The sequence below is a fragment of the Erpetoichthys calabaricus genome, chromosome 5 (assembly GCF_900747795.2).
Source record: "Erpetoichthys calabaricus chromosome 5, fErpCal1.3, whole genome shotgun sequence".
Lineage (NCBI taxonomy): Eukaryota > Metazoa > Chordata > Cladistia > Polypteriformes > Polypteridae > Erpetoichthys > Erpetoichthys calabaricus.
This window is the reverse complement of record NC_041398.2, coordinates 154,746,037-154,772,670: the sequence shown is the minus strand read 5'-3', so window position 1 is coordinate 154,772,670 and position 26,634 is coordinate 154,746,037. Positions and strand designations below refer to the sequence as shown.

General features: G+C 39.3%; 1 protein-coding gene across 1 annotated transcript in view; it reads left to right on the top strand.

Annotated features, from left to right (window-relative positions):
- The window catches only part of dctn6 (dynactin subunit 6), a 143,450-nt gene that overhangs the window by 82,428 nt on the left and 34,388 nt on the right, over positions 1 to 26,634 (top strand). Inside the window, exon 6 of the mRNA XM_028802151.2 lies at positions 10,124 to 10,266. Coding sequence (XP_028657984.1) covers positions 10,124 to 10,266 — 143 coding nt within the window. The remainder of the gene's footprint in view (positions 1 to 10,123; positions 10,267 to 26,634) is intronic.

Here is a 26,634-nt window from a genome sequence, read left to right as displayed (position 1 = left end):
CTTATCTTTTGCTTGTTTTATATTATACTATTCAAAAAAATTGAACACTTTTTATTCAGCATATAGCATCAAGTTAATGAAACTTCTGGAATATTGATCTGGTCAGTTAAATAGCAGAGGGGGGTTATTAATCAGTGTTAATGAAATTAACAGGTGCACTAGAGGGGCAACAATGAGACGACCCCCAAAACAGGAATGGTTTGACATGTGGAGACCACTGACATTTTTTTCCTTTTTCCTTTTTCTTTTTTTTTTCTTTTTTTGGACTGCTTTTTCACTAGTTTTGCATTCGGCTATGGTCATTGTCATTACCGGTAGCATGAGGCGATACCTGGACACAGGTAGTCCAGCTTCTCCAAGATGGAACATCATTAGGAGCATACTCCGAGGTTGTCAGGCATGCATACAAGCACGTGGGGGCCATATACACTACTGAGTACGATTTTGAGTTGCTGCAGTGAAATTTCTGCAAAATGGACTAGCCTGCCATATCATCTTTCCACCTTAATTTTCAGGGAGTCTTTGAATTCAGCCCTCTGTAGGTTGATAATTTTCATTTCCATCAAACAATGTGGCATCCTTTAGTTCCTAACACATTACCCAGGCCACATAAGTATAGATATCCAGCATGATTTTTTTCCCTATTCAGATCTGATGTGTTTTCAAAGTGTTCCTTTTATTTTTTTGAGCAGATTATTTCTCTCCAACTGTTTTTAAGTCTTTGTAATGTCCTTTTTTAGTCATTGCTCTTATGATCCAATATGCCCTGAAGTAGTTATTGGAGTTACTAGTTTTATACTCCTTTATACAACTGGTTTTTCCTTTGTAATGTCCTTTTTTAGCTGTTAATTATCCACCTTAGACTTTTAATTTCTTACTTCTTCTTAATTTATGCACGACCTTGTCCTGCACTATATGTAAAGTACTTTTAAACATGTCCTACATCTCCTCAGCTGTCTCTGCATTTAAAACTTTATCTCAAATTTTCTTACTTAAGCCTTGCTGCATTTGCTCAGTTTGTCCTACTAAAATTAAATTTAATTGTTTTTGCTTTTGAATATGCACTCTGTTAAAACACTGTGAAATGTTTAGTACCTTTACCACTTCTATTCTGTCCTGATTATTACAGAATAATATATCTAGACAGACTCTCCACCACCTGTCTGTGCTTTAACACCCTGTGTTAAAATATTCATTGATTACATCTAAAAACTCCTGTTTTTATGCTGCATTATTTGTAAGGCTAGCCCAGGTAGTATTTGGATAATTAAAATTTCCCATGACCATAATATCCCCCCTCTGAATTCTGATTTTTGTATTATTAAAAACATGTACATTTAAACTGTTGTTTGCTTTAAGGGGTCTGTAACACATTTCTAATATGAAGATTCGACCCCTAATCCTTTTCAGTCTAATCTAAACATCCTCATGAAACTAGGACTCACCATCTAATTAAAGAAGCTTTGCATTTAAATTCTTCTTTACATTTAACACTAGAATTCTTAAAGCCTATTAAAAAAAAGTAGTAATCCCGGACCTCCTTAAATTCCATCGCATCTCCTCATCAGCGTCTTTGTCTTGCATATGTGTCGATTGCCACTGGCCTCAGGCAGCCTGCTCACTCATCCCCTCACCGAGGCAGCTGAAGTCTCTTTATCTGGCAGTGAGGTGTTGGAAATTGTATAGGTTGAATAATATATTGCTATTTGGAATACATGCATATCATGTCTGTTCCATGTCTACAACGATATGGGTAAATGTAGGATGGCAGGAAATACGAGGCAAAAAATGTTGAACACATAACTAAAACAGAAAATTTTTCATCTTACTGTTATAATGAGAAAATACCGACATGAAGTGTATAATGTGTGAAGACTGCAGTCCAAATATCAAATAAACACTTTCACAAAATGTATAACAAAACAAGTGTGCTTTTTTCAAGACCAAAGTAAAAGAAATTATTCAATTTGCATGGGGCTGTCAATGAATAAAAACCTAAGTCCAAAGATCAGTCTACACCAAACTGACATGTTTGTTTAGCTGGTGCAGAGGTAAGAACTGCTGCCTCCTATTCAAGAGGTTGCGGGTTCGAGCCCTGATTCTCCCCATTTCAGATAGTGAGCTGGTATTATTATTACTATTATATAATAAAAACATACATTTGATTTCAGTCTGTAACACCCAGTGTAAATACTTACTACTTGTAAAAGTTAGTTTGTTTTTTTTAATTCAGTTTTATTCTCTCAGTCACATTCACACCTGTTTCTGACACTGTTAGTTTTCAAATAAAGATGTGGTACAATGAACTTGCCTCGCCCTCTCTGAGTTGGTGGTGTTTTTCTCCATTCTTTTCATAAGGGCAGCGATGACCACAGTTGGTGCAGTGGTTGATGCCTAGTCAGAACTATTTGTTGTACTGGTACCCCGTGACCGCTATCCGACTATTATGCGACATTTGTGCTTTGACAACAAGGACACTTGTGCAGAACATGTGAAAAATGACAGATTTGCTGATCTCGGATATCTGGCAACGTTTTGTTGAGAAGTGTATTTTGAGTTAAAACCAAGGGCAACATGTTAATGTTGATGAGCAACTATTTCCAGCCAAGGTCCGTTGTCCTTTTTTGAAATACATCTCAATCAAGCCAGACAAATTTCACATAGTTTTGGATAGCAGCAGATTTAGAGACAAAGTGCATGTGCAATGCCTCTCCTTATTTAGGAAAAGATCCCAGTCGTCCCACGGGAGAAAGACTTTCTGAAGCCATTTCTGTACAAAGGCAGAACTGTAACAGACAATTTCTTCACGTCACTTTCACTGTCTAATAGACTGCTGCACTGCAGGACAACTCTGCTTGGCACCATAAATAAAGTGGAACTTCCACCTGCAGCTAAAGTCACTTCAGTACGTGAGCAACTCTCCATGCTAGTGTTTAGATCATGTTGACAGTGTATGCGCCCAAAAAGAAGTCTGTCTGCATTCGTAGTACCATGCACAATAACGTGGAGATCCATCCATCCATTTTCCAACCCGCTGAATCCGAACACAGGGTCACGGGGGTCTGCTGGAGCCAATCCCAGCCAACACAGGGCACAAGGCAGGAAACAATCCTGGGCAGGGTGCCAACCCACCACAGGACACACACAAACACACCCACACACTAGGGCCAATTTAGAATCGCCAATCCACCTTACCTGCATGTCTTTGGACATGGGGGAGGAAACCGGAGCGCCCAGAGGAAACCCACGCAGACACGGGGAGAACATGCAAACTCCACGCAGGGAGGACCCGGGAAGCGAACCCGGGTCCCCAGGTCTCCCAACTGCGAGGCAGCAGCGCTACCCACTGCGCCACCGTGCCGCCCTATAACGTGGAGATCAGGGGGAAAAAAAACACCATGTTCAAATGACATAGCACTTCCAAATAATGATGTTTTCATGCATGGATATGTGTGTGTGGCGTGCCCAAGAGAAGCTGAGACAGATTTGATGTCATTTAAGTGGTTACTAGAATATAAAAGAAACACTTTAGCAAAAAGTGTAACGAAACAAGTGTGCTTTTGTTCAAGAATAACAAAAATTCAAGTGACAACAAGATACCAAGAACAAATGATTCACCAGTATTTGTGTGTCTGCTTATAGCCCTTCAGTGATATCTTTTACAGGTAGCAAAAATTTACTCTGGGTGTTACAGACTGAAATCACGTATGTTTTTATTATATATAAATGTAAAGAATTAATTATTATTATAACAGCAGCTCACTACTCAAAATCGGAATAACCCAGACTCAAACTCACAACCTCTTGATTACAAGACAGCAGTTCTTACCTCGGCACCAGCCAAACAGATATGTTGTCTGATATTTGGGCTTAGGTTTTCATTCATTAACAGCAACATGTAAATTGAATTATTTTTATTTCTTTGGGTGCATTCTTGAATAAAAGCACACTTGTTTTGTTATACCTTTTGTGAAAGTGTTTCTTTGATATTTGTACTTCAGTCCTCACACATTATACACTTCACCTCAACATTTTTTCATTATTACATTAAGATCAAATATGTTCTGTTTTAGTTATGTGTTCAACATTTCTTGCCTCGCATTTCCTGTCATCTAACATTTACCCAGATCGTTGTAGGCACAACAACATTTATTTATATAGCACATTTTCATACATATAATGTAGCTCAAAGTGCTTTACATGATGAAGAAAAAAGACAAAGTAAGAAACTAAAATAAGACAACATTAGTTAACATAGAATAAGAGTAAGGTCCGATGGCCAGGGAGGACAGAAAAAACAAAAAAACAAAAACCCCAGACGGCTGGAGAAAAAAATAAAATCTGCAGGGGTTCCAGACCATGAGACCACCCAGCCCCCTCTGGGCATTCTACCTAACATAAATGAACAGTTCTCTTTGTATATAGGGTTCTCATGGAAGGATTTGATGATGATGATGGTCATGTAGACTTCTGGCTTTTAATCCATCAATCTACGAACATCATGGTGCTTTGATTAGGTGGTGGTGGCGCAGGTTGCCACCATAGAAAACCGTGAAAAGAAACAGAAGAGAGAGTAGGAGTTAGTACGGATTTTAGAGCCAGCATGAATAGTTATGCTAATTAATTGAATATACAGAGCATCAGGATTAAACTAAAATGAAGTTATGAAAAAGTCATGTTAAAGTAATGAGACACGGAACACACATGGAATGTATGTATCCCAAATAACAATACATTATTTACCCTATACAATTCCAAACACCTCACTGCCAGATAACCTTCAGCGTCTGAGTTGACTTCAGCTGCCTTGTCGGGGTGATGAGTGAGCAGGCTGACTGCTGCCAGTGCCGATCGACGCATTTGCAAGACAAAGAGGCTGATGTGGAAGTGCAAAGGAATTTAAGGTGGCCCAGGATTACAACTTTTTTCGTAGGCTTCAGGGATTTTACTGTTATGGGTAGAGTGGTGTCTCTGGAGGCTAAGGATCTGCTCTGAAATGCAGATGTTGCCGGTTTGAATCCCTGTTACTGCCAAAGGGTTTCCTACTCTGCTGGGCCCTTGAGCAAGGCCTTTAACCTACAGTTGCTCCAGGGGCACTGTACAGTGGATGACCCTGCGCTCTGACCCAAAGGGGTATGGGAAAACTAACAAATTCCTAAGGCAAATTAAAAAAAACAAACAAAAAAAAAACACCCCCACCTTTTTGGCTTGGCCTGTCTTTCGTAAAGAATGAGTACCCAACTATGTTATACTCTTGCTCATCTGTTTTTTAGCCAGGTTTCTTTTATTTGTAATATATAAAATCTTCATCTCCATATTAATTCCAACTCATTAATTTTATTCTTAATAATCCTTGCATTTAAGTAAGCTAAAGTGCTATTATGGCACTTTAATTTTGGGCTAGAAATTAAGTTACTATTTGTGTTTGATCCTGTACTACTCATCACGCTTTAATAGTGTTGATGGACAAAAATCACCAAAGTATTTTTTGCTTCAGATTCACTGGATTCACCAGTGGCCTTGACCACCAAATGTTTCCTTGAACATTCACCATACAGTCAGCTTAAATAAACTTTATTTTCTCCAGTGCTCATGATGCTTTGTGAGGCATCGTAACACAACAGAGCTGATCTGCAGTACTTGTCTGATTTGCATCACACAAATGCAGCACTTTCACATGTATGCTGTAAGCACAGTTCACCTAACAATTTACAGTGCTGCCCAAACTGTTTTGCCTACATATTAGTAATTTACAGTGTATATATGCATGTGTGATGTCCATTCAGAATTAAAAAAAAAAAAAAATACCCTTGCAGTATTTTCGTTTAAGAGAGTGCACTAGCTGATGATGAGAATATTATGAAAATACTTTGCTTTTCTGCATAGATTCATTGTATGTCATTTTTTCACTGCTAGATCAAGCATGCTATGCTCCTTGCAGATGAACAAATTGGATAGTAATAGGTACATCACCCTGGCCGCCGAGAGTTTAACACTGATCACTTGCATCCCTGGTTCTGTGGGTGTTACAGTAGTTAGTTGTAGTGGTAGGATATCAGGAGATACAGAGATAGACTAAGGACACCAGAGTATTAGTTCATCTCCAGGAGGCACAGTAGTACAATAGATGGCACTGCTGCCTCACACCTCTTGTCACATTTTAGCCACAATAAGAAGACAATTCCCTGGCCCTCAGTGACACTTGAAAGACTATTGCATTTTTATAATCCACTCAAAAATTGTTCAGCTTGTCCTTCTCTATTGACTTCAGTGCATTTTGACAAGCTCAATTTAATTCCCATTTGTTTCTGCATTTTTACTGAACCCAAGGTGAAACAAATTCAGCACAGTTCGCTCATCACTATTCGTAAAGTTCCTATAATTAAAGCAAGCAATACTTAATGTATTGTTTAAGTTTATTTTGGTCTAACTGTGCAGTAGAACTTTACAAGTTACCTTGTACAGGGTGGTGCGGGGAAATGGGAAATTTTCAGTTGACATTCAATGCACAAATAAACACATTACAAAATACATTTAAAGATGAAATATATTGTACAGGATATGCAATTAATGATGGTAATCAATATTCATTCAACATTCATTTTATGTTTTGAAGAATATATCATGAAGGTGTTGTCCATTTCTCCGTACACATTCTGACAGCCTCTTGTGGAAATTCTGCATTGCTCGACGTAACATCTCAAGAGGAATGCCAGCGATTTCCACTTCAGTTCTCATATTTAGTTCAGCAATGGTTGCAGGATGTGTGTGGTACACTTGGCTTTTAAGATCTCCCCACAGAAAAAAAATCACAAACTCAGATCTGGGGATCTCAGAGGCCATGGAATGTCACCATTGCGTGAAATGATGCGCCTTCCAAACAATCGGTGAATAGCTGCTATCACTTATCAGGCATTATGCGAACTGACTTCACCTAGGGAATTTTCTTTAAAGGCTGAACCCGTTTCTTCGAAATTACACACCCATGTTGTAATCATATGAGCAGATGGAACATGATCGTGATGTCCTAACTGGTAATGACACTGAAATTCCCTTTGCGCAGCAGTCACACTATCACCATTCTTATAAAAGGCTTTCACCACTCCTACTCTATTATAACTAATGGCAAGGGGTTCGAAACAAGGTTACATTGGTCCCAAACAACTGCCGATGCCCCAGGTTCGCCAACACCTAGTTCCAAAATTTCCCATTTCCCTGCGCCACCTTGTACAAAGAGAAGTATTTGAGACATCTTTCACCTTTCCTTTCTCCTTTTTAACCATTGCTCTCATGCTTTCATAAAAACCCCAAAATTAGCAATTTTTAAAAAGGTAGTACACTTTATTATATAGTCATCTTATTTTTCTTCTCTTATCTCTTTAACTCCTTATTTATCCACTGAAGAGTTTTTTTTGATAATTTCATACTACTTATAAATTCCGGGGTATATTTATCCTGCATTATGCAAAACATTTTTATGCCACTCCACACCTAAAGTTTATCTCAGTTTAGCCCTTTTAGACTTTGCAACATCTTCTTCTCAAAATTTGCACTACTAAAGTTAAACTTAACAATTTTAGTTCAATCTCCCAAACCACTATGAAATGTATTATATTATGGTTAGTATATCTTATGGTTCTGTCACCTCTATACTGTGAATTCTGTATGAATTTAGCAAAATACTCAATCTAGGCATTCCCCACATCTTGTTGGTGTGTTAATATACTGTATTAAAAACATTAAATGGTTAAAATGTCTTAAACGTCTGCTGGTGTACTCTACTCTTTGTGAGATTAGCTCAGTTAATAGTTGGGTCTCACGTGACTTTAAAACCATCTAAACTTTCTTTTTTTATATTATTCAGTATAAAATTGCATTGGGGTGTGTGTGTAACACACTCCAAATATCAGGCTTCTGTCACTGATTCTGTTTAGTCAAACATCCTCAGTAATATGTGGCTCCCCCTCCAGTTGTGGTACACATGTATTCAAATCCTGTTTCACATAAAAATAAAACACCACCTGTTTGCTTTTGCCTGAAAAGTACACCTTATGAGAAGGATTTAGGACTTAAAGTGGACTCGTCACTATCAACTGCCAGTCAGAGATCATCAGGAATAAGGGGACACAGGAAACTGGTCAAGGGTGAATTTCACACAAGTATTGGGATATTTTGCCTTACGCAGAGAACCATAGACACATGGAATAAGTTACCAAGTTGACTGGACATTTTACTATCACATAATACAAACCACACAAATGTCTTTGTCTCTGGAGGAAACCTGCATGTCATTTCTCCAATGGTTGAATCACCCAATGTCACTGCAACTCTGTTTCTCTCTGGGTCCAGGTTTTGAAGTGACACTCTGGAGCTCCCCATACCAGCCTGCCACCTCAAGTATATCAAAATTACCATATACCTTTACAAGGTCCTGAAGATAATTGGACACTTCCAGATCTGTGATTGATGATCCTGGACAGTATGCACAATTTGCATTGAACTGTGACCCACTCGACTCTCCTTCTCTAGTCTGGAGGTTTTTTGTTTGTTTTTTTTTTACATGTCACTTTGGAGGTCCACACAATCTCTATAAACAGTTCTGTACTACAATACAGGCTAGCTGCTTCTTCCTCAGGTTTAGCGACCATCAGCCTCTTATTTCCTGCAGATGTAGTCCTCAGAGAGACAAGGTTCTTCTAAGCCAGCCTCCAGATAGTCCAACATCAAGCTGGACTTGCATTGTATTTGCCTCATTATTAAAATTTGGATGATAGACCTGCTGAACATCCTTTTTTATCAAAATGTTCATATTTTAATTACATTATTTAAGATGTTGAATATCCATTTAAGGGAACAACTATGGTGATTTGACACCTGCTGGCCCATTAAGCGCTTCTTGTACTCTCGGCACTTGACTGTCAGCTGTGTGTCTTTGTTTAAACTTTTCCTTTCTCCTTTGTGCTTCCTTAGATGCCTGTTTTTCTAACCCTAAGGCCCACTTTTGCTTTGTTATTTTCAAGTCTGGTGTCATGGCCTACACTGTACTTAACAAACCCACTATATCAAGTATTGCTAACTCTGTTCCTGGAAAGCCGCAGTGGTTACATGTTTTTGTTCCAACCCAGTTGCTTATTTAGAAGCCAATCCTCACCAATAACAGATCTTTTTTGATTTTGTGGCTTGTTAGTGTTTTAACTCTGTCCTGTCAGTTCTTTCTTAAATCATAAGATTTTTTTCCTTTCTAATGATACATTTATCATCAAGTGATTTGAAGCCTAAAACGGAGTAATTTTCAGTTCTTCACTTTCTCTTCAGTTTCTGAGTACTTAATTAAACCAAATAGTGAATAATGAATACACACAGGTGGAAATGGAGACAAGCTAGATGTAGAACTGCTAATTCCTTTGTCATTTGCATCTTATTGCTAATAATAAGCAGTTAAAACAAAGAATACAGATGTTTAAGACTAAAATACGCAATTTAGGGTTCAAAATCTTAACAAGTGAGACAACTACAATCCAGAAAAATGTCACGTTAGCAATTAGTGCTTCATCAGCAATGAATGATTTCTCATGAAGCAATTAGGCTGGAACAAAAACCAGAAGCAACTGCAGCCCTCTAAGATTGATGTTGCGCAGCCCTGATTTAAAGGGTCTGAGTCTTAAATAGCAAATAAGTTAATTAGTAACAAAGGCTAGTTATAAAATAAGAAAATGGTTAGAATGAAAACCTGTAGCCACTGTGACTCTCCAGGATTGGAGCTGACCACCCCTGCTATATGAATGAATGCTTAAGCCATAGTTTACCTACTAGTGCTAATACTCCATGGTATGTGCTGTATGTCTTGCTTTGGTTACTAATCTTTTTTACAGTTTAATTCCTTCTCTCAGGCCCTGCAGTTTTTTTTTATTTTTTCTTGTTGCTATGTTTTAAAATAAGGGCCTCTTAGAGAGTACAAATAAAATGAATCAAAGACGTTGAGAGCACTGTTTTAGAATTTGCTGACACAGATATTTAATTCACATGTCTATTGTGAAGTTGTTAAAAAGTTATCCTCCCACCCCCAGCAGTGTTTCTTCATTATTACTATGGAAAGTGTTTATGTTTAATTTCTATATTTCAGCTGAAGTGGGAAGAAATGTGATTCTTACCAGTGGCTGCATTATTGGAGCTTTCTGTCAAGTTAATACATGTGAAGTCATCCCAGAAAATACAGTCATCTATGGCTCAGGGTGCATGCGGCGGGTGCAGACGGAAAGACCACAGGTAGTCTTTAATTCTTCAGTTTCAAAAATTGGAGTACACATCAAGGGAGTCAAATAAATATTTGGCACAACTTAAAAAATACTTTAAAACACTACACACTGATTCACATTGACTTTATAGCTGGTGCAAGTGTCCAGTTGAAGCAGGAAATAGTTTCTTCAAATCACAGTCTAATTTTGTACAAAAGTGAACTTTTACAAAAATTTTTCCTAAGATTTCATATAGGTTAGATAGCTCTAATCTGCTATTCCAAGTTTAGCTGATGCTGTATTTAGGATACATTTAAACACTTCTGTACTTCAACAATACGAATGTATTTAAACTTCAAAAATAATAAAAGACAAGCTCTAAAACAATAAATCTTTAGATTAGTCCATATTTCTTTATATAATACATACTCGGTGAAGTAAGAGAAGTATAAATATGAGAAAAGCTGTTAAACTTAGTATTTTACTCATTATACCTTGATAGCTAGGATGACACAAACTTTGTCTTCTTTCTAACCTTGTGTAAAGTGTGATAAATATCATACATTACAACATTTACTAACTGAGGTTTTACAGATTACACATGACTTGACTCTAAATTATTGTGTCATCATTTGATATTTTTTAGTTCATGTAGTTTTTTGTTTCCTTTAACAATTAAATCGGTTACTTTATTGAAAAAATAAAGTCATTGTTGGCAGTTAAATGATCATATTAATGTGTAAAAACAGATAAGCAAAGAAACTCTACCTTTAAGTTCTTATACAGCATCAATCTGTCAAATCTTCAGTAGCTGAAATTCATTTTTCCCTACATCAGTGCGTTTTATTTCACCTTTCATGCTAACAAAAGTATCAGAGATAGGCAGAACTTAAACTAGTAAGAATAAAATGTCATAAATGAATATAAACTATTTTCAAGAATAGTGTCAGTTTATGGCAGTGTTTTTCATCATTTTTTAATGATGGCACCCCTAGTCAATTTTCTTTTAGATCCACATCCCAATATCGCCATCATCCACAATCACTAGAGTTATACATTTGATTTCTTCTTTAGGAACACTACATATAAATTGACTACAGGTAGCCATGAAATAAACAAAACAGACTAATCTGGTTTACAATTTGAGGTTTTCAATAAGATATTTAGGCCCTACATTTTTCACAGATCTTCAAAATGCTCAATTGCATGATCTTTATTCTGTGTTGCAGCAACATGTGATAACCTATATATGCTGACTTGCTCCACCATGGTCACCCACATACCCATAAGCCAAACATACCTCTTAAAGCTTTGATTTTATCAGTGGGAAGATAAGATACTTTGATCTTTTCCTTGCATATTGAAATTAGTCATGCTTAAATGGTTCAAAGATACCAAACTATGTATGCTAATTTTACAATCCAAGTATCATCTGCAAGTGATATGCAGAATTGTTCTCACTTCTTAAGGGTAAAAAATACCTCAGCCTTCAGTACATTCACCTGTGACAGCATTTTGTCTAGATAGCCATCTTTTGCATCCCAGTAAAAAGAAGATTAGCATGCTTTGCCACAACTTCTTGTCAAACAGTATAATTAAGATGTCTACTTTTTTATAATTAACCTTTTTTCAACTCACAGCTGAGTGTTTATTCAGCCAGCATTTCGTGATGGAGAAAGCAATGTATTGTTATGATATTACAGTTTTTTTTTTTTCTTCACTAAAGATACAAATCCTTTCACGGAACCAATCAGTGATAGAGCCCCATCTGTATTAATTCCCATACAGGGAAGTGGGGCTGTATAATGGCCCTGACACAAACAGAAATGGGCAAGCAGCAGCAGTACTTCATCCTCGCTGATTGGTTACTGGGAGTGGCTTTGGGGCTCCATCCTGCTTGCAAGTCTGGAAGCAAAACACTTTTTTCAGAGTCAATAGAGTAAATTTTGCTGGACTTTTATAAACTGAAATGCTGAAATGACCAACAAACTCTATCTCCCAACATGATGTAATAACAGACATATTATGTTTCTAATTTTGCCATAACTCAAATTGTTTACCCTTTTCCCTCTTGGAGCACACTCATGAACACAGTCTTGGGCACAACTAGCATTTATATCAGAAAAGGCTTAATTAATTAACAAATGCCTCTGTGGCACCTCTGGGCTATTATTGTGCCATTCTGATTAAAAACCACTGGTTTGTTGGAATTTAAATTGCAAAATTTGCCTTAAAAGCAAAGAACATGATCTTATAGGTATACATGTGTAATGCTGGTTAGTTGATAGCTCATGGTGATTTCTTGTCTGATCCTTCTTGTGGCGCTGGTGGCAGAAAGGACACAAGCCTTTTTCTGTTTTTTTCAATGTACTTAAACCCCTCTCAAAAGCATCCGGCACCGGGAAGCACAAGTAATATGAACAGGCTTAAGCATAATTCAGTCAGGTTGGGAAACATGCACGTAAAAGTATTAAAACACATTGGAAATACAAATGCTGTGAATTTTATCTCAATTTGTTTTAATGCACGATTTGCCTCTCACAAAAATAGCACACATACACAGATGTGTGGAGAACGTTAGGTAGGCAGTGGCTGAAAAGTAGAAAAGGGGCACTTTGTGGAGCAGAATTTGTTACATTAGTAAATCTTATACTCTACTCTGTAGTTGCAGAATTTTTTAACAAAATTTGGATATAACTTAAAAATCATTAAAATATGCAAGACCAGAAATCATTAATTCTGTATTTATTCAATTAGTAAGTAAAGTTTTTAAAATCGTTACTGTTGTTGCAAAAATTCAACCTATATTTTGGTTTATTTTTACAAAACAATAAATTGATTCACTAGTAACTAATTGAGGAGAGGGCAGCAAGATACTGAAGTAGAGTTTGACATTTCCACATCTCTACCTCAAAGTCACACAAGAAGTGCCGCAATGGGCTTAAACAGGCGATGCCTCTTGACAGCCCCCCAGCCTTGACTCTCTAAGAAGACAAGGAAAAACTTCCAAAAAAAAAAAAAAAAACCTTGTAGAGAAAAAAATGGAAGAAACCTTGGGAAAGGCAGTTCAAAGAGAGACCCCTTTCCAGGTAGGTTGGGCGTGCAGTGGGTGTCAAAAAGAAGGGGGTCAATACAATATAATATAATACAATACACAGAACAGAACAAATCCTCAATACAGTATAAAAATAAAAATTTTAGAAGTACGGAGCAGAATTTAACGGTAAATGATAAATAAGAACTAAACCAAGCGAGCACAGTGCCTCTGAGCCCAACATCATTTTCTAGCCTGTGCTTTAAAATAGAATGGTTGATGGTGTCAAATGCTGTGGAGTGAAGTTTTCTTCATCAGAGGATATCAGAATGTCATTTACAACCCGCATTAGTGCCGTTTCTGTACTATGACCAGTACCGAAACCAGACTGGAATTTCTCAAATAAATTGTAATGCGTAAGGTGTGACTGAAGCTGATTGGTGACTACCTTTTCTAGTATTTTAGAGAGAAAAGGAGAATTTGAAATAGGTCTACTGTATAATTATTAAGTATGTGTGGGTCTAGGTCTGACTTTTTAAGTAATGTGCATCAGGTACTGTGCCATGCAGTAATGAACTATTGATAATGTTAAGAATAGGCGCTGCAAGAACATCCATTGCATTTTTTTACTAGTTTTGTTGGCACTGGATCTAGGGAACAAGTAGTGGGTTTCATTTTAGAAATTAAAGTTAAGACTTCCTGCTCAGTTACAGGATTAAAATTACTAAAGTGTTGAATGCAATGTGACACAGGGTCTGCTAAGCTAGTATGTGGTTTGTACTGTGATGCTGAGATCTGGGATCTTATATTTTTAATTTTCTCTTTGAAGAAGTTCATAAAGTCTGTACTGCTGATAGTATTTTGCATTTTTGATCTGAATTCCCATTTGTTAATTTAGCCACTGTTCTAAACAGTACCCGAGGATTTTTATTATTGCTATCTATTATTGTAGAATAGTATTCTGAGCGAGCTTTAAAGAGAGCTTTTTTATATTGTTTTAAAACTCTCTGTCCATGCAATTTGAAAGACATGTAGCTTTGTTGTTCTCCATCTGCACTCCAGTTTTATACACTCTAATTTAAGAGCTCAATTGTTCTTATTAAACCAGGGAACATTTCTATGTGCTTTGATCACTTTTGTTTTATGAGGAGCCACTGCATCCAGAGCATCTCTATAGGTCACATTATAATGTGATGTTAGCTGATCTAAATTGTTTTCCACTTTTACATTTGATGTTAACTGATCTAAATATAGCAAAATACCCGCGCTTCGCAGCGGAGAAGTAGTGTGTTAAAGAGGTTATGAAAAAGAAAAGGAAACATTTTAAAAATAACGTAACATGATTGTCAATGTAATTGTGTTGTCATTGTTATGAGTGTTGCTGTCTTTTATATATATAATACACACACACACACACACACACACACAAACATATATATACATATACATATATACATATATATATACATATACATATCCACATATATATACATATATATATACACATAACATATATATACACACATACATAAACACACACATATACATATACATACATACACACATACATACATACATACAAACACACATATATAAATGTAATGAATTATTATTATTATTATTATTATTATATATATATATATATATATACACAGACGCATATATACATAAATATTTACATATCTACATATATACACATCTACATATATATATATATATACACATATACATATCTACATATATATATATATATATATATATATATATATATATATATATATATATATATTTATATATCTAGACATACATACATACATACATAGATTGACACATATATATATATATATATATATACATATCCACATATATATATATATATATATATATATATATGTAATTGTGTTGTCATTGTTATGAGTGTTGCTATCATATATATATAGCAAAATACCCGCGTTTCGCAGCGGAGAAGTAGTGTGTTAAAGAGGTTATGTAACCATATATATACATAAACATATATACATATATATACATATCTACATATACACATCCACATATGTAAATTTGTATATGTATATATATATATATATATATATATATATATATATATATATATATATATAGATATAAATATAGACATACATATATACATACATACATTCACATATATATATATATATATATATATATATATATATATACATATCTACTTATTGGCTCCTGTATTTAGGATGTAGCGGGTTGGATAATGGATGGATGGACATCTGTATGCATAGCCCTATTTGCCCGTTTTCATTTTTTTTCTTTCTTCAGTAATATTTCAGTACACCCGGAGCTTGTCATTTCAAATCCTGGTACTGACACCACTGTATGACCCTGAGGAAGTCACTTCAGGTGCCTGTGCTGCAAAAAACAAAAGTAATGTAAGAAATTGTACCTCAGATGTTGCAGGTTGCTGGAATAAAGGCATAAGTAAAATAGATAAATATGTATTATACACATAGGAACTATTCATTTATTTTCAGTTAAGTCATCTGCAGCAAACTTTTATAAATGAGGGTTTCTCAAACTGTTTCTTCTTCATTGATGTTTTGTCTTGGAGAGGTTTTTTCATTTCATTGAAAATTAAAGCAGCAGCTGCCAAAATATGTAGCTTTCTTATTAATTTTTCAACATTGTGTAAAATAAATGTATAAAGTAACATAAAAGGTTTAAATACTGGTTATCCTTTTACACTAAAATATTACTAAAGAGATACAAAAAAAGTAAAATGGATATGTTCTTTTTCTTTAAGGAGATTAAATATTACTGAAGAAAGAAAAAAAATAAATAAAACAGCCAAATGGGGTTATGCATACGAACTTAAAAGGTTTAAATAAAACAGAAATATATATTTTATTTTTACTTGCTTAACTTGTGGAGGGTGTATCCTGTAGCAAAGCCCTAACTTTTTTCGTGAAAGCCCGTTTCAGTCAATAAGTCTTAAAAAAAGGTGTAAAGATATTGACAATAAGCTAAGCAAACCCAGGAAGACATGGAATCGTTTAAATCAAGTATCATTACATCTTCCTTTCTTAAAGAGAAGTAAGGCAGTACTTACAAGCTTACATATTTATATATAGACATACATACATATATATATATATATATATATATATATATATCTATATCCGAAGCCGTGCAAGCACACTCTTAAGAATGCAACGTATAGTTGTACAGAAGAAAAGCAATCTTGCCTCAAATGAATGGCAACGTTTTGTAGGTCTATGAACTTAATTTAACCTTTAGGTTTACACGGTGGTTTCTTTCCGAAGTACCTGCACTCATGCATATGTCTGTATGTGTCAGTCGGTCAAATCCACGCGCTTCGCACCGGTGAAGTACCGCTTTTAAATTTTTATTAAGAAGAAAATAAAACCTTTTTAAATTGAGGGAAAATATACTAATAACAGTTTGTTAAGGATCTGTTTTTTTGTGAAGCTGCCTTCACTCGAGTGATCACTTCCAGCTGACTTGGTGGCCAACTATAAGCGTTACCTGGTAGGTAACCACCCATACAATCAGATTGTGAATCACTACGAATGCCGTGAATGTAATTACCCCGATCTACATGTTGTCAAATAAACGAACCACACGCCGTGGCGCAATTTTAGGGGCTTCGCCTCTAGCACTGACGTCCGAGGTTCGATTCCCGTATGGGAGTGAAGTGAGTGGCTGGTTACCTACCAGGTAATGCTTATGGTTGGCCAGCAAGTGAGGTAACATCAGCCACGGTGCCTTCAGTTGTGAGAAGAAGATCATAGAATGGTTGAAAATAGTTTACTGTCAAATAATGCAGAGTACGCAACACGGCTTTCCCCCTTATTCTTCGCTCATCAGGCGTACACACTCACTGCACTCGCTTACGGTAATCGAACCTCGGACGTCAGCGCTAGAGGGGCTTCGCAGCAGTGAAGTATTGCTTTTAAATTTTAATTAAGAACAAAAGAAAACCTTTTTAAATTAAGTCTTAAAAAGAGGTGTAAAGATATTGACAATAAGCTACGCAAACCCACCAAGAAATGCAATCGTTTAAATCAAGGCGCGAGTCGAAAAACACCATCCCATAATATTAGTTAACGATTAACACATTTCTATATGTATTGTAAGCATACAATACAACTGATAATATGTTGCACTTATTTATCTGGTGTACCGACATTTTTGTGCGTTTAACGTCTGAAATCTAACGTGGTTTGTGCCCTTCAGAATGAAAACAGTTTGCATTTAGTATTTTAATAAAAGGCAAGCTTTTAAGCCTGAGAAATCACCCCGTAAATGCACACGTTTAATTGCACATGTGTTAATATGTATGCTTACACAGTATTAAAAGACACTGACGAACGTCATTTACCTTTGTTCCCGCGTTTGATAAAAGGCGAGCTTTTAAGCCTGAGAAATCACCCCGTAAATGCACACGTTTAATTGCACATGTGTTAATATGTATCCTTACACAGTATTAAAAGACACTCAAAAGTTAACGTCATTTACCTTCGTTCCCGCGTTTGACTCGTGCTGTAAATCTCTCCTTGTTTTTAGTTCACGTGATTACGTAGAGGCGTGATGACGCGATACGTGACTCCGCCTCCTCCATTAGAGTATATGGCCAAAAAACAGGTTCCAGTTATGACCATTACGCGTAGAATTTCAAAATGAAACCTGCCTAACTTTTGTAAGTAAGCTGTAAGGAATGAGCCTGCCAAATTTCAGCCTTCCACCTACACGGGAAGTTCGAGAATTAGTGATGAGTCAGTCAGTCAGTCAGTGAAGGCTTTGCCTTTTATTAATATGTATAGATTAATTTGAAGCATCTGTGACTTCTTGGGGACCCAATTGGTTCTGAACCAATTTTGTACCAGTACTGAGGTCCAAAAGTTGTTATTGATACCAAAGTCAAAATTTTAATATTGATTGTGATAGGAAACCGGTCTGCCAGCAAGGCCCAAACCCCAACACAAACACCCGAGTTCTGGGTTCAAATAAAGGTTGGTTTTTATTCACCACAATACCTTCACTGTAACACAAGCACAGATTTTCTCTCTCCACAATTCACCTCTCACCACCGCACTACCTTCCTCCAGTTGATTGTTGCTGTCCATCCTCCCAGCTCTGACTCACATGGAAAAGGGAGTGCGGTCCCTTTTATTAAGGACCTGGGAGTACCTCCAGTGCCAGGGCCACTGCCAGATGGAAGTACTTCAGAGTCATATGGAAGTCCCATATTTTAGGGAGCACAGCTAGGCTAGGCTCTTGGCCAGAGTGGGAATGGATCCTGTTGTCATTGTTCATGTTGAAACAAATGATATACATAAGAGTAGTCTGTCAGTTATGTGATCCAAATTTAAAGAGTTAGGTACCAGCCTGAGGAGCAAAACTGACAAGGCAGTCGTCTTTGCCCTGTGCCAGTCCAAATAAGACTGAGAAGATTAGAAGACTTAACATGTGGCTCAAATCTTGATGCAGGGTAGAAGGGTATAAGTTTAAGGGGCATTGGGACTCCTTTTGGAAAAAATCTGACCTGTTCCACTGAGATGGATTACATCTGAACTTTAGGGGCAGCAATGTGCTAGGGAGGCATATGAGTAGGTTAGTTGAAGATTGTTTAAACTAGGGTATGGGAGGGCAATTTGAGGACAGGACAGATTTAGAACTGTACATGGAGGAACAAACAGTACTGTAAAAATAAAAAAGCATAGTAATGTAAATTCTTGCCCATTGTCTAAACAGCAGGGCGGCGAATTGCTTGCGTACTGAAATGACTTTAGCTGCAAGTTTAAGTCCCATTTTACGTTATGGTACCAAGCAGAGTGCAGCAGTCTATTAGCCAGTGAAAGCGCTGTGAAGAAGCTATCTGTTATTACGATCCTGCCTTTGTCCAGTCTGACAGAGGTCACGGGACATCGTATCTTTGATTGGCGGTATAACAAATAGTTCTAAGCAGGCATCAGCCATAGCACTGCTCTTGTGAAAAGAATGAAGATAAATGCCATCAGCTCAGAGAGGGAGAGGCAGGTTCATTGTATCACGTGAACGTCGCTGAGAGAATAAAACAATAATAAAAAAAGTAGCCAAAATTCACACCAGCTGTTAGACTCAAATCAAACGTATGTTTTTATTATATTAATAATAATAATAGCAGCTCACTACTCAAAACACAGAGCACCCAGTCTCAAACCTGGGACCTTTGGGTTATAAGGCAGTGGTTCATACCTCTGCACCATTCAAGAACATGCATCATCTCCCTGTCGATTGAAATTTGAGCTTGGGTTTCTTAACTCATTGACAGCAACATGTAAATACATTTTTTTCTTTGGTTATATTCTTGAAAAAAGGTGCATGTTTATTTGATATTTGAACTAAAGTCAAGACATTATACACTTCACATCAAGTTTCTGCTTTAGCTATGTGTTCAGCATTTCTTGCCTCGCATTTATTTCTTTTCATCCTACACTTACCCAGATCTATGTAGACACAGAACATACATGAAATGCATGTATTCCAAATAACAATATACTGTATTATTTAACCTACACAACTCCAGGAACCTCACACACAGATAAGGAGCCTTGGCTTGAGCTGGGAGAACTTTTTGCCTGAGCTGAGATCCGTCAAGGCAGGGTATGGGACAGCAGGCTGTTTGCTGCTTGTGCTAATCGACACATTTACAAAACAAAACACACTGATGGAGAGGTGTGAAGGGATTTAAGGTAGGCCGGGATTACAAGTTTTTTCATAGGCTTCAGGAATTCTAGTGTTAAGTGTGGAGACAGTTGAGCAGCAGTGGAGCAGGTTTAAAATCATTTTAAAAGTAATGCAGGACATAACCTAAATATGGAATTAGTAGTAAATTAAAAAAAAAACACTGAAGTGGGTTAATAGAGAGTTAAAAATGAAGCTGCAAAGGAAAGAAACGCTGTATAAGGCGTATAAGACTTATAACTGCAATGTGAATTGTAGAGCATATGAGAACATGAGGGCAACCATTAAAAAGGATATTAGGAAAGCTAAAAAGACAAAGAGGAATATAAGAGATTCTTTCAGTATTTTAGTAGAAAATAACAGTCAAGGAGGAGATAGATACTTTATTAATCCCAAGGGGAAATTCACATACTCCAGCAGCACCTTACTGATACAAAAAACAATATTAAATTAAAGATTGATAATAATGCAGGTAAAAACAGACAATAACTTTATATAATGTCAACGTTTAATGGAGGTGAAGTGCATCAGGAATTGTAAAGGGGACAGACAGTGAAATAGCAGATTCTCAAAACGTGCATTTTTCTGAGGTCTTTACAAATGAGGAAGTAGATAACCTCCAAGCAGTAACAGGGATTACTAAGGAGGTACTGAGTGATTTAGAAATTGCGGAGTGAGAAATTCTGCTTAAATAGGCTGAAATCAAACAAATCTCCAGGTCCAGATAATATTTACCCTTGAGTTCTAAAGGAGGCTAGCGAATACATATATAAACCCTTGACACTTATTTTTAGGAAGTCACTATGCACTGGGGAAATTCCAAAGTATTGGAAAATGGCAAATATTATCCCGCTATATGAAAAGGGTGACCAGGCAGATCCAAGCAACTATAAACAGGTAAGCTTAACGTTCATCACAGGAATATTAATGAATGGAATTGTTAAGGATAACATTGAGCAGAACATGGCAAGTACAGGGGAACAGTCAGCATGGGTTCAGAAGAGGGAGGTCATGTTTTACTAACATTTTGAAATTTAATGATGAAGCAACCAAAGGGTATGTTCAAAGTGGAGCCTATAATATTTATCTGGACTTTCAGAAAGCATTTGATAAGATGCCGCATGAGATGTTGGGCATCAAAGTAAAAGAAGTGGGAATTCAGGGTGGTTTTTAGATGGGTGAAAAATTGGCTTGAGACACAGGAAGCAGTGGGTTATGGTGTGAGGAACCTTATCAGAATTGACTGATGTTAAGAGTGGTGTTCCACAGGGATCAGTGCTAGGGCCACTGCTATTTTTAATGTATGTTAACAATATGGATAGGAATATAATTGACAAGCTGGTTAAATTTGCAGATGATACCAAGTTAGGTGGATTGGCAGATAATCTGGAATCCATTGAATCATTACAGAGAGACTTGGACACCTTACCGTTTTGGTCTCCAGGTTTCAAAAAGGACATAGCAGCACTAGAAGAAGTCAAGAGAAGAGCAGCTAGGCTGATTCTAGGACTAAAGGGGTTAGATTATGAAGAAAGATGAAAAGAGCTTTGCCTTTTCAGTTTAACTGTTTAAAATTATGAAGAGAATTAGTACTGTGGATCAAGACTGTTATTTTAAAGTGATTTCATCAAGAACAAGGGGACACAGTTGGAAACTTGTTCAATGTCAATTTTGTGCAAACATTAGGAAGTTTTACTTTACACAGAGACCATAGACACTTAGAATAAGCTACCAAGTAGTGTGGTAGACAGTAAGACTTTAGGAACTTTCAATATTAGACTTAATGTTTTTTTTAGAAAAATTAAGTAGATAGGACTGGCGAGCTTTTTTGGGCTGAATGGCCTCTTCTCGTCTAGATTGTTGTAATGTTCTAATGATCAGAACGTTAGTCCATCCTTTAGCATCGTCCCTCAGTGGCTTCAAGTTTTTGTCTCAATCAGTTTCTTCTCTTAATTGGACTCCTATCTTAATTAATCTTGCCATTATTTTTTTTTGCATCCATTCAGAAGTTGCAAACTGGTTATGCTATATGTTTACTGAATGAAGCAGGAATTTTCTGTATGTGTTGGATGAGTAAAAATGAATTATTTTTGCTTTTAAGTATATATATATATATATATATATATATATATATATATATATATATATATATATAAAATAGTGACAAATAGAGGCACAGACACCAGATAAAAGTCCAAAAATGAATTTATTATAATAATAAATGTGCACAAAGCACCCTCCTCTCCACAATACGCAATAAATCAATAATCAAATAAACAATACTCAATCCTCCACTCCCAAACGCTTAGCCACCCTGCCTCCCAACTCAGCTCAATGTTCTGGGCTCTCACAGTCCTTTATGTAGTCCGTGACCCGGAAGCGTTTCTCTCTCTCTCTCTCTGTCCATGTGACGGTGAACACTTCCGGGTCAGATAAAAGCTCCTTTTCTTCAACCTGGAAGTGTGTCATTCGCTGTGTCTCCGTGACTAAGACGGGTTATAGGTGAAACAAAAGTCTCTGGGCCTTCCTGCAGCGTCCCCTGGAGGTTCCCATGGTATCCAGCAGGGCTGTGATGAAAAACTCCACTGTCCATGATGCCCTGCTGGAACTCGGGGCACCTCTGTGTTGCAGGCAGGGCTCCACCTGGCGGTTTGGGGGTATAGGCCATATTCCACAATACTACCCAACCCAGAACCTTGGAGGAATATTATATAAAAAGGACCTATGATCTCCTGTCCTCCGAGGACAACTTCGGCATACGAGGCCCGGTCGGCGGCATTCACAACACAGCCGCCGTTCTCCTACTGGTCTCCATCTGCGACACTGGAAACAGTCTGGAAACTTCCGCTCCGCCTCTTTGTCCACTGAGGAGGGTTCCACGGCCGCCCCTGAGCTCTCAGTTCACTTTTCTATGTTGTTAGGAGATCCCTGCTTTATTTTAGGGATCTCCTGTTTCATCTGGGGCTTGTCCACAGTTTGGGTCTCTCTATAAGGACAAGAGAGCCCTTTTACTGTCTGCACCCCCTTCGATATATAATTGACCAGTGGCGGCGTATTTAGATCCGCATCGCTCCTGGAGACAGCACTATCCAGCTGCTCCGGCATGATCGGGTTTTCCCCCACCCACTCGGTTATGGTTTGCGACTCCCTTGTAGGGCACGCGGCGATTTGGCACCTGCTATTAATTAAACGCAGGCCCAGTTCATACTGCATCCCTTTATGCTTATGTACGGTACCGGTTGAACTCAGCTGTACCACCGAATCAGTCATGACGGGAGACTCCCAACCAAATCGCCGTAGGTATTCGTCAACCTTTCTTAAAGGCACTTCGGCCGCTGCTCCCAGATCCCAAACGATCTTCTTTATTGTCGCCACAACCTGTAAGAAACTCTGCACAGGCTGAAGCAACTTCTCCAGCTCGTGCACATCCAAAAAGTTATTGAATTCAGCCGGAGGTATGCTCAGGAGATCACTAGCCTTACCCTCCGGCTGGGAGCCAATGAGCACGCCCGCTCCTGGCATGTGCTCTGACGGGTTCCGCAAGGGAGCCTGGGATTTGGAGTTCTTTTCGGAGGTCCGCGGTGCCGCTTTTGGCTGACTGTGATCCGTCTGTCTCAATTTATCGATGGACCGATCAGTCATTTCCCGGACCTCCTTACCTTTTTGTAGGGAGAGTGGTTCTTCGCTTGCCTTCCCTTTCGGAAAAACCAACTCCGTCTTTTCCTGGGTGAAGACGCAAAAAGCTGGACACGGACGTTCTTCTTCCCACAATTCTTCGAGGTGGGTCACGTGTCCGTTGCCGGCACCCGACATGCGGAAGTCTTTGTCGCTTGACTGCTCCACTGATGTGAGTGCACTACTGCCTTCAGAATTCACTCCTGCCTCCCGCAGAACCTCTGGATGGACCCCTGGGAGGTATGCACACGGGACAAAATGCGTTATTTTAAATAAGTTTTCAAATTCGCTCCTGGCACATACCTCATTGCCATCGTCCTCTTCCGGATGCTTCTCCCGAAGCACGTAGCCGCTCCGTGGCTCATCTTGAGCGCAGGCAATGTTGAGCCCTAGACCTCCACTGTTGCTGGCGCTCTGCTTTGTCTTCTTTTTTCCCATGACGTCCTCGGTAAAGGTGAGGTTTGGCGATTTTTCTCTGCCTGTCTTGACGCTGCCTTCTTAGGGTATCCTGTCCACAGTAAAATTTTTTAAATTCAGGTCCACTGCCAAACCGATGGCCAGAGAATCCTGCCGAAACTATGCCAACTGTGACATATAGAGGCACTGTCAACCACTTGAACTCTCAGACCAGACGTCAGACACCAGATAAAAGTCCAAAATGAATTTATTATAATTGTGCACAAAGCACCCTCCTCTCCACAATATGTAATAAATCAATAATCAAATAAACAATACTCAGTCCGCCACCCTGCCTCCCAACTCCGCTCAATGCTTTGGTCTCTCACAGTCCTTTATATAATCTGTGAACCGGAAGCGTTTCATTCTCTGTGTCCATGTGACCGTGAACACTTCTGGGTCAGATAAAAGCTCCCTTTCTTCAACCCGGAAGTGTGTCATTCGCTCTGTTGCCGTGACTAAGACGCACTTCCGGGTTATAGGTGAAACCGGCCATATTCCACTATATATATATATATATATATATATACACACTTCCCATGGGCTCACCACCTATGGGAGGGGCCAAGGAGGTCAGGTGCAGTGTGAGTTGGGTGGTGGCCGAAGGCGGGGACCTTGGCGGTCCGATCCTCGGCTACAGAAGCTGGCTCTTGGGACGTGGAATGTCACCTCTCTGAAGGGGAAGGAGCCTGAGCTAGTGCGTGAGGTTGAGAGGTTCCGGCTAGATATAGTCGGACTCACCTCGACACACAGCTTGGACTCTGGAACCAATCTCCTTGAGAGAGGCTGGACTCTCTACCACTCTGGAGTTGCCCCCGGTGAGAGGCGCCGAGCGGGTGTGGGTATACTTATTGCCCCCCGACTTGGAGCCTGTACATTGGGGTTTACCCCAGTAGACGAGAGGGTAGCCTCCCTTCGCCTTCGAGTTGGGGGACGGGTCCTAACTGTTGTTTGTGTGTATGCACCAAACAGCAGTTCGGAGTACCCACCCTTTTTGGAGTCCCTGGAGGGGGTGCTACAGGGCATACCTTCTGGGGACTCCCTCGTTCTGCTGGGAGACTTCAATGCTCACGTGGGCAATGACAGTGAGACCTGGAAGGGCGTGATTGGGAGGAATGGCTCCCCCGATCTGAACCCGAGCGGTGTTTTGTTATTGGACTTCTGTGCTCGTCACGGATTGTCCATAACGAACACCATGTTCAAGCATAGGGGTGTTCATATGTGCACTTGGCACCAGGACACCCTAGGCCTCAGTTCGATGATCGACTTTGTGGTCGTGTCGTCAGACTTGCGGCCACATGTCTTGGACACTCGGGTGAAGAGAGGGGCGGAGCTGTCAACTGATCACCACCTGGTGGTGAGTTGGCTCCGATGGTGGGGGAGGATGCCGGTCAGGCGTGGTAGGCCCAAACGTGTTGTGAGGGTCTGCTGGGAACGTCTGGCAGAGCCCCCTGTCAGAAGTAGCTTCAACTCCCACCTCCGGCAGAACTTCGACCACATCCCGAGGGAGGTGGGGGACATTGAGTCCGAATGGGCCATGTTCCGTGCCTCTATTGTTGAGGCAGCTGACCGGAGCTGTGGTCGGTGCCTGTCGTGGCGGCAATCCCCGAACCCGTTGGTGGACACTGGCGGTGAAGGATGCCGTCAAGCTGAAGAAGGAGTCCTACAGGACCCTTTTGTCCTGTGGGACCCTGGAGGCAGCTGGTAGGTACCGGCAGGCCAAGCGGAATGCGGCTTTGGTGGTTGCTGAGGCAAACACTCTGGCGTGGGAGGAGTTTGGGGAGGCCATGGAGAACGACTTTCGGACGGCTTCGAGGAGATTCTGGTCACCATCCGGCGTCTCAGGAAGGGGAAGCAGTGCAGGTCAACACTGTATATGGTGGGGATGGTGCGCTGCTGACCTCGACTCGGGACGTTGTGGGTCGGTGGGGGGAGTACTTCGAAGACCTCCTCAATCCCATTAACATATCTTCCAATGAGGAAGCAGAGCCTGGGGACTCAGAGGTGGGCTCCCCCATCTCTGGGACTGAGGTCACTGAGGTGGTCAAAAAACTCCTTGGTGGCAGGGCCCCGGGGGTGGATGAGATACGCCTGGAGTTCCTCAAGGCTCTGGATGTTGTAGGACTGTCTTGGTTGACACGTCTCTGCAACATCGCATGGACATCAGGGACAGTGCCTCTGGATTGGCAGACCGGGGTGGTGGTCCCCCTCTTTAAGAAGGGGGATCGGAGGGGTGTGTTCCAACTACAGAGGGATCACACTCCTCAGCCTCCCTGGAAAAGTCTATTCAGGGGTCCTGGAGAGGAGGGTCCGTCGGATAGTCGAGCCTCGGATTCAGGAGGAACAGTGTGGTTTTCGTCCTGGTCGCGGAACAGTGGACCAGCTCTACACCCTTAGCAGGGTCCTGGAGGGTGCATGGGAGTTTGCCCAACCAGTCTACATGTGTTTTTGTGGACTTGGAAAAGGCATTCGACCGTGTCCCTCGGGGAATCCTGTGGG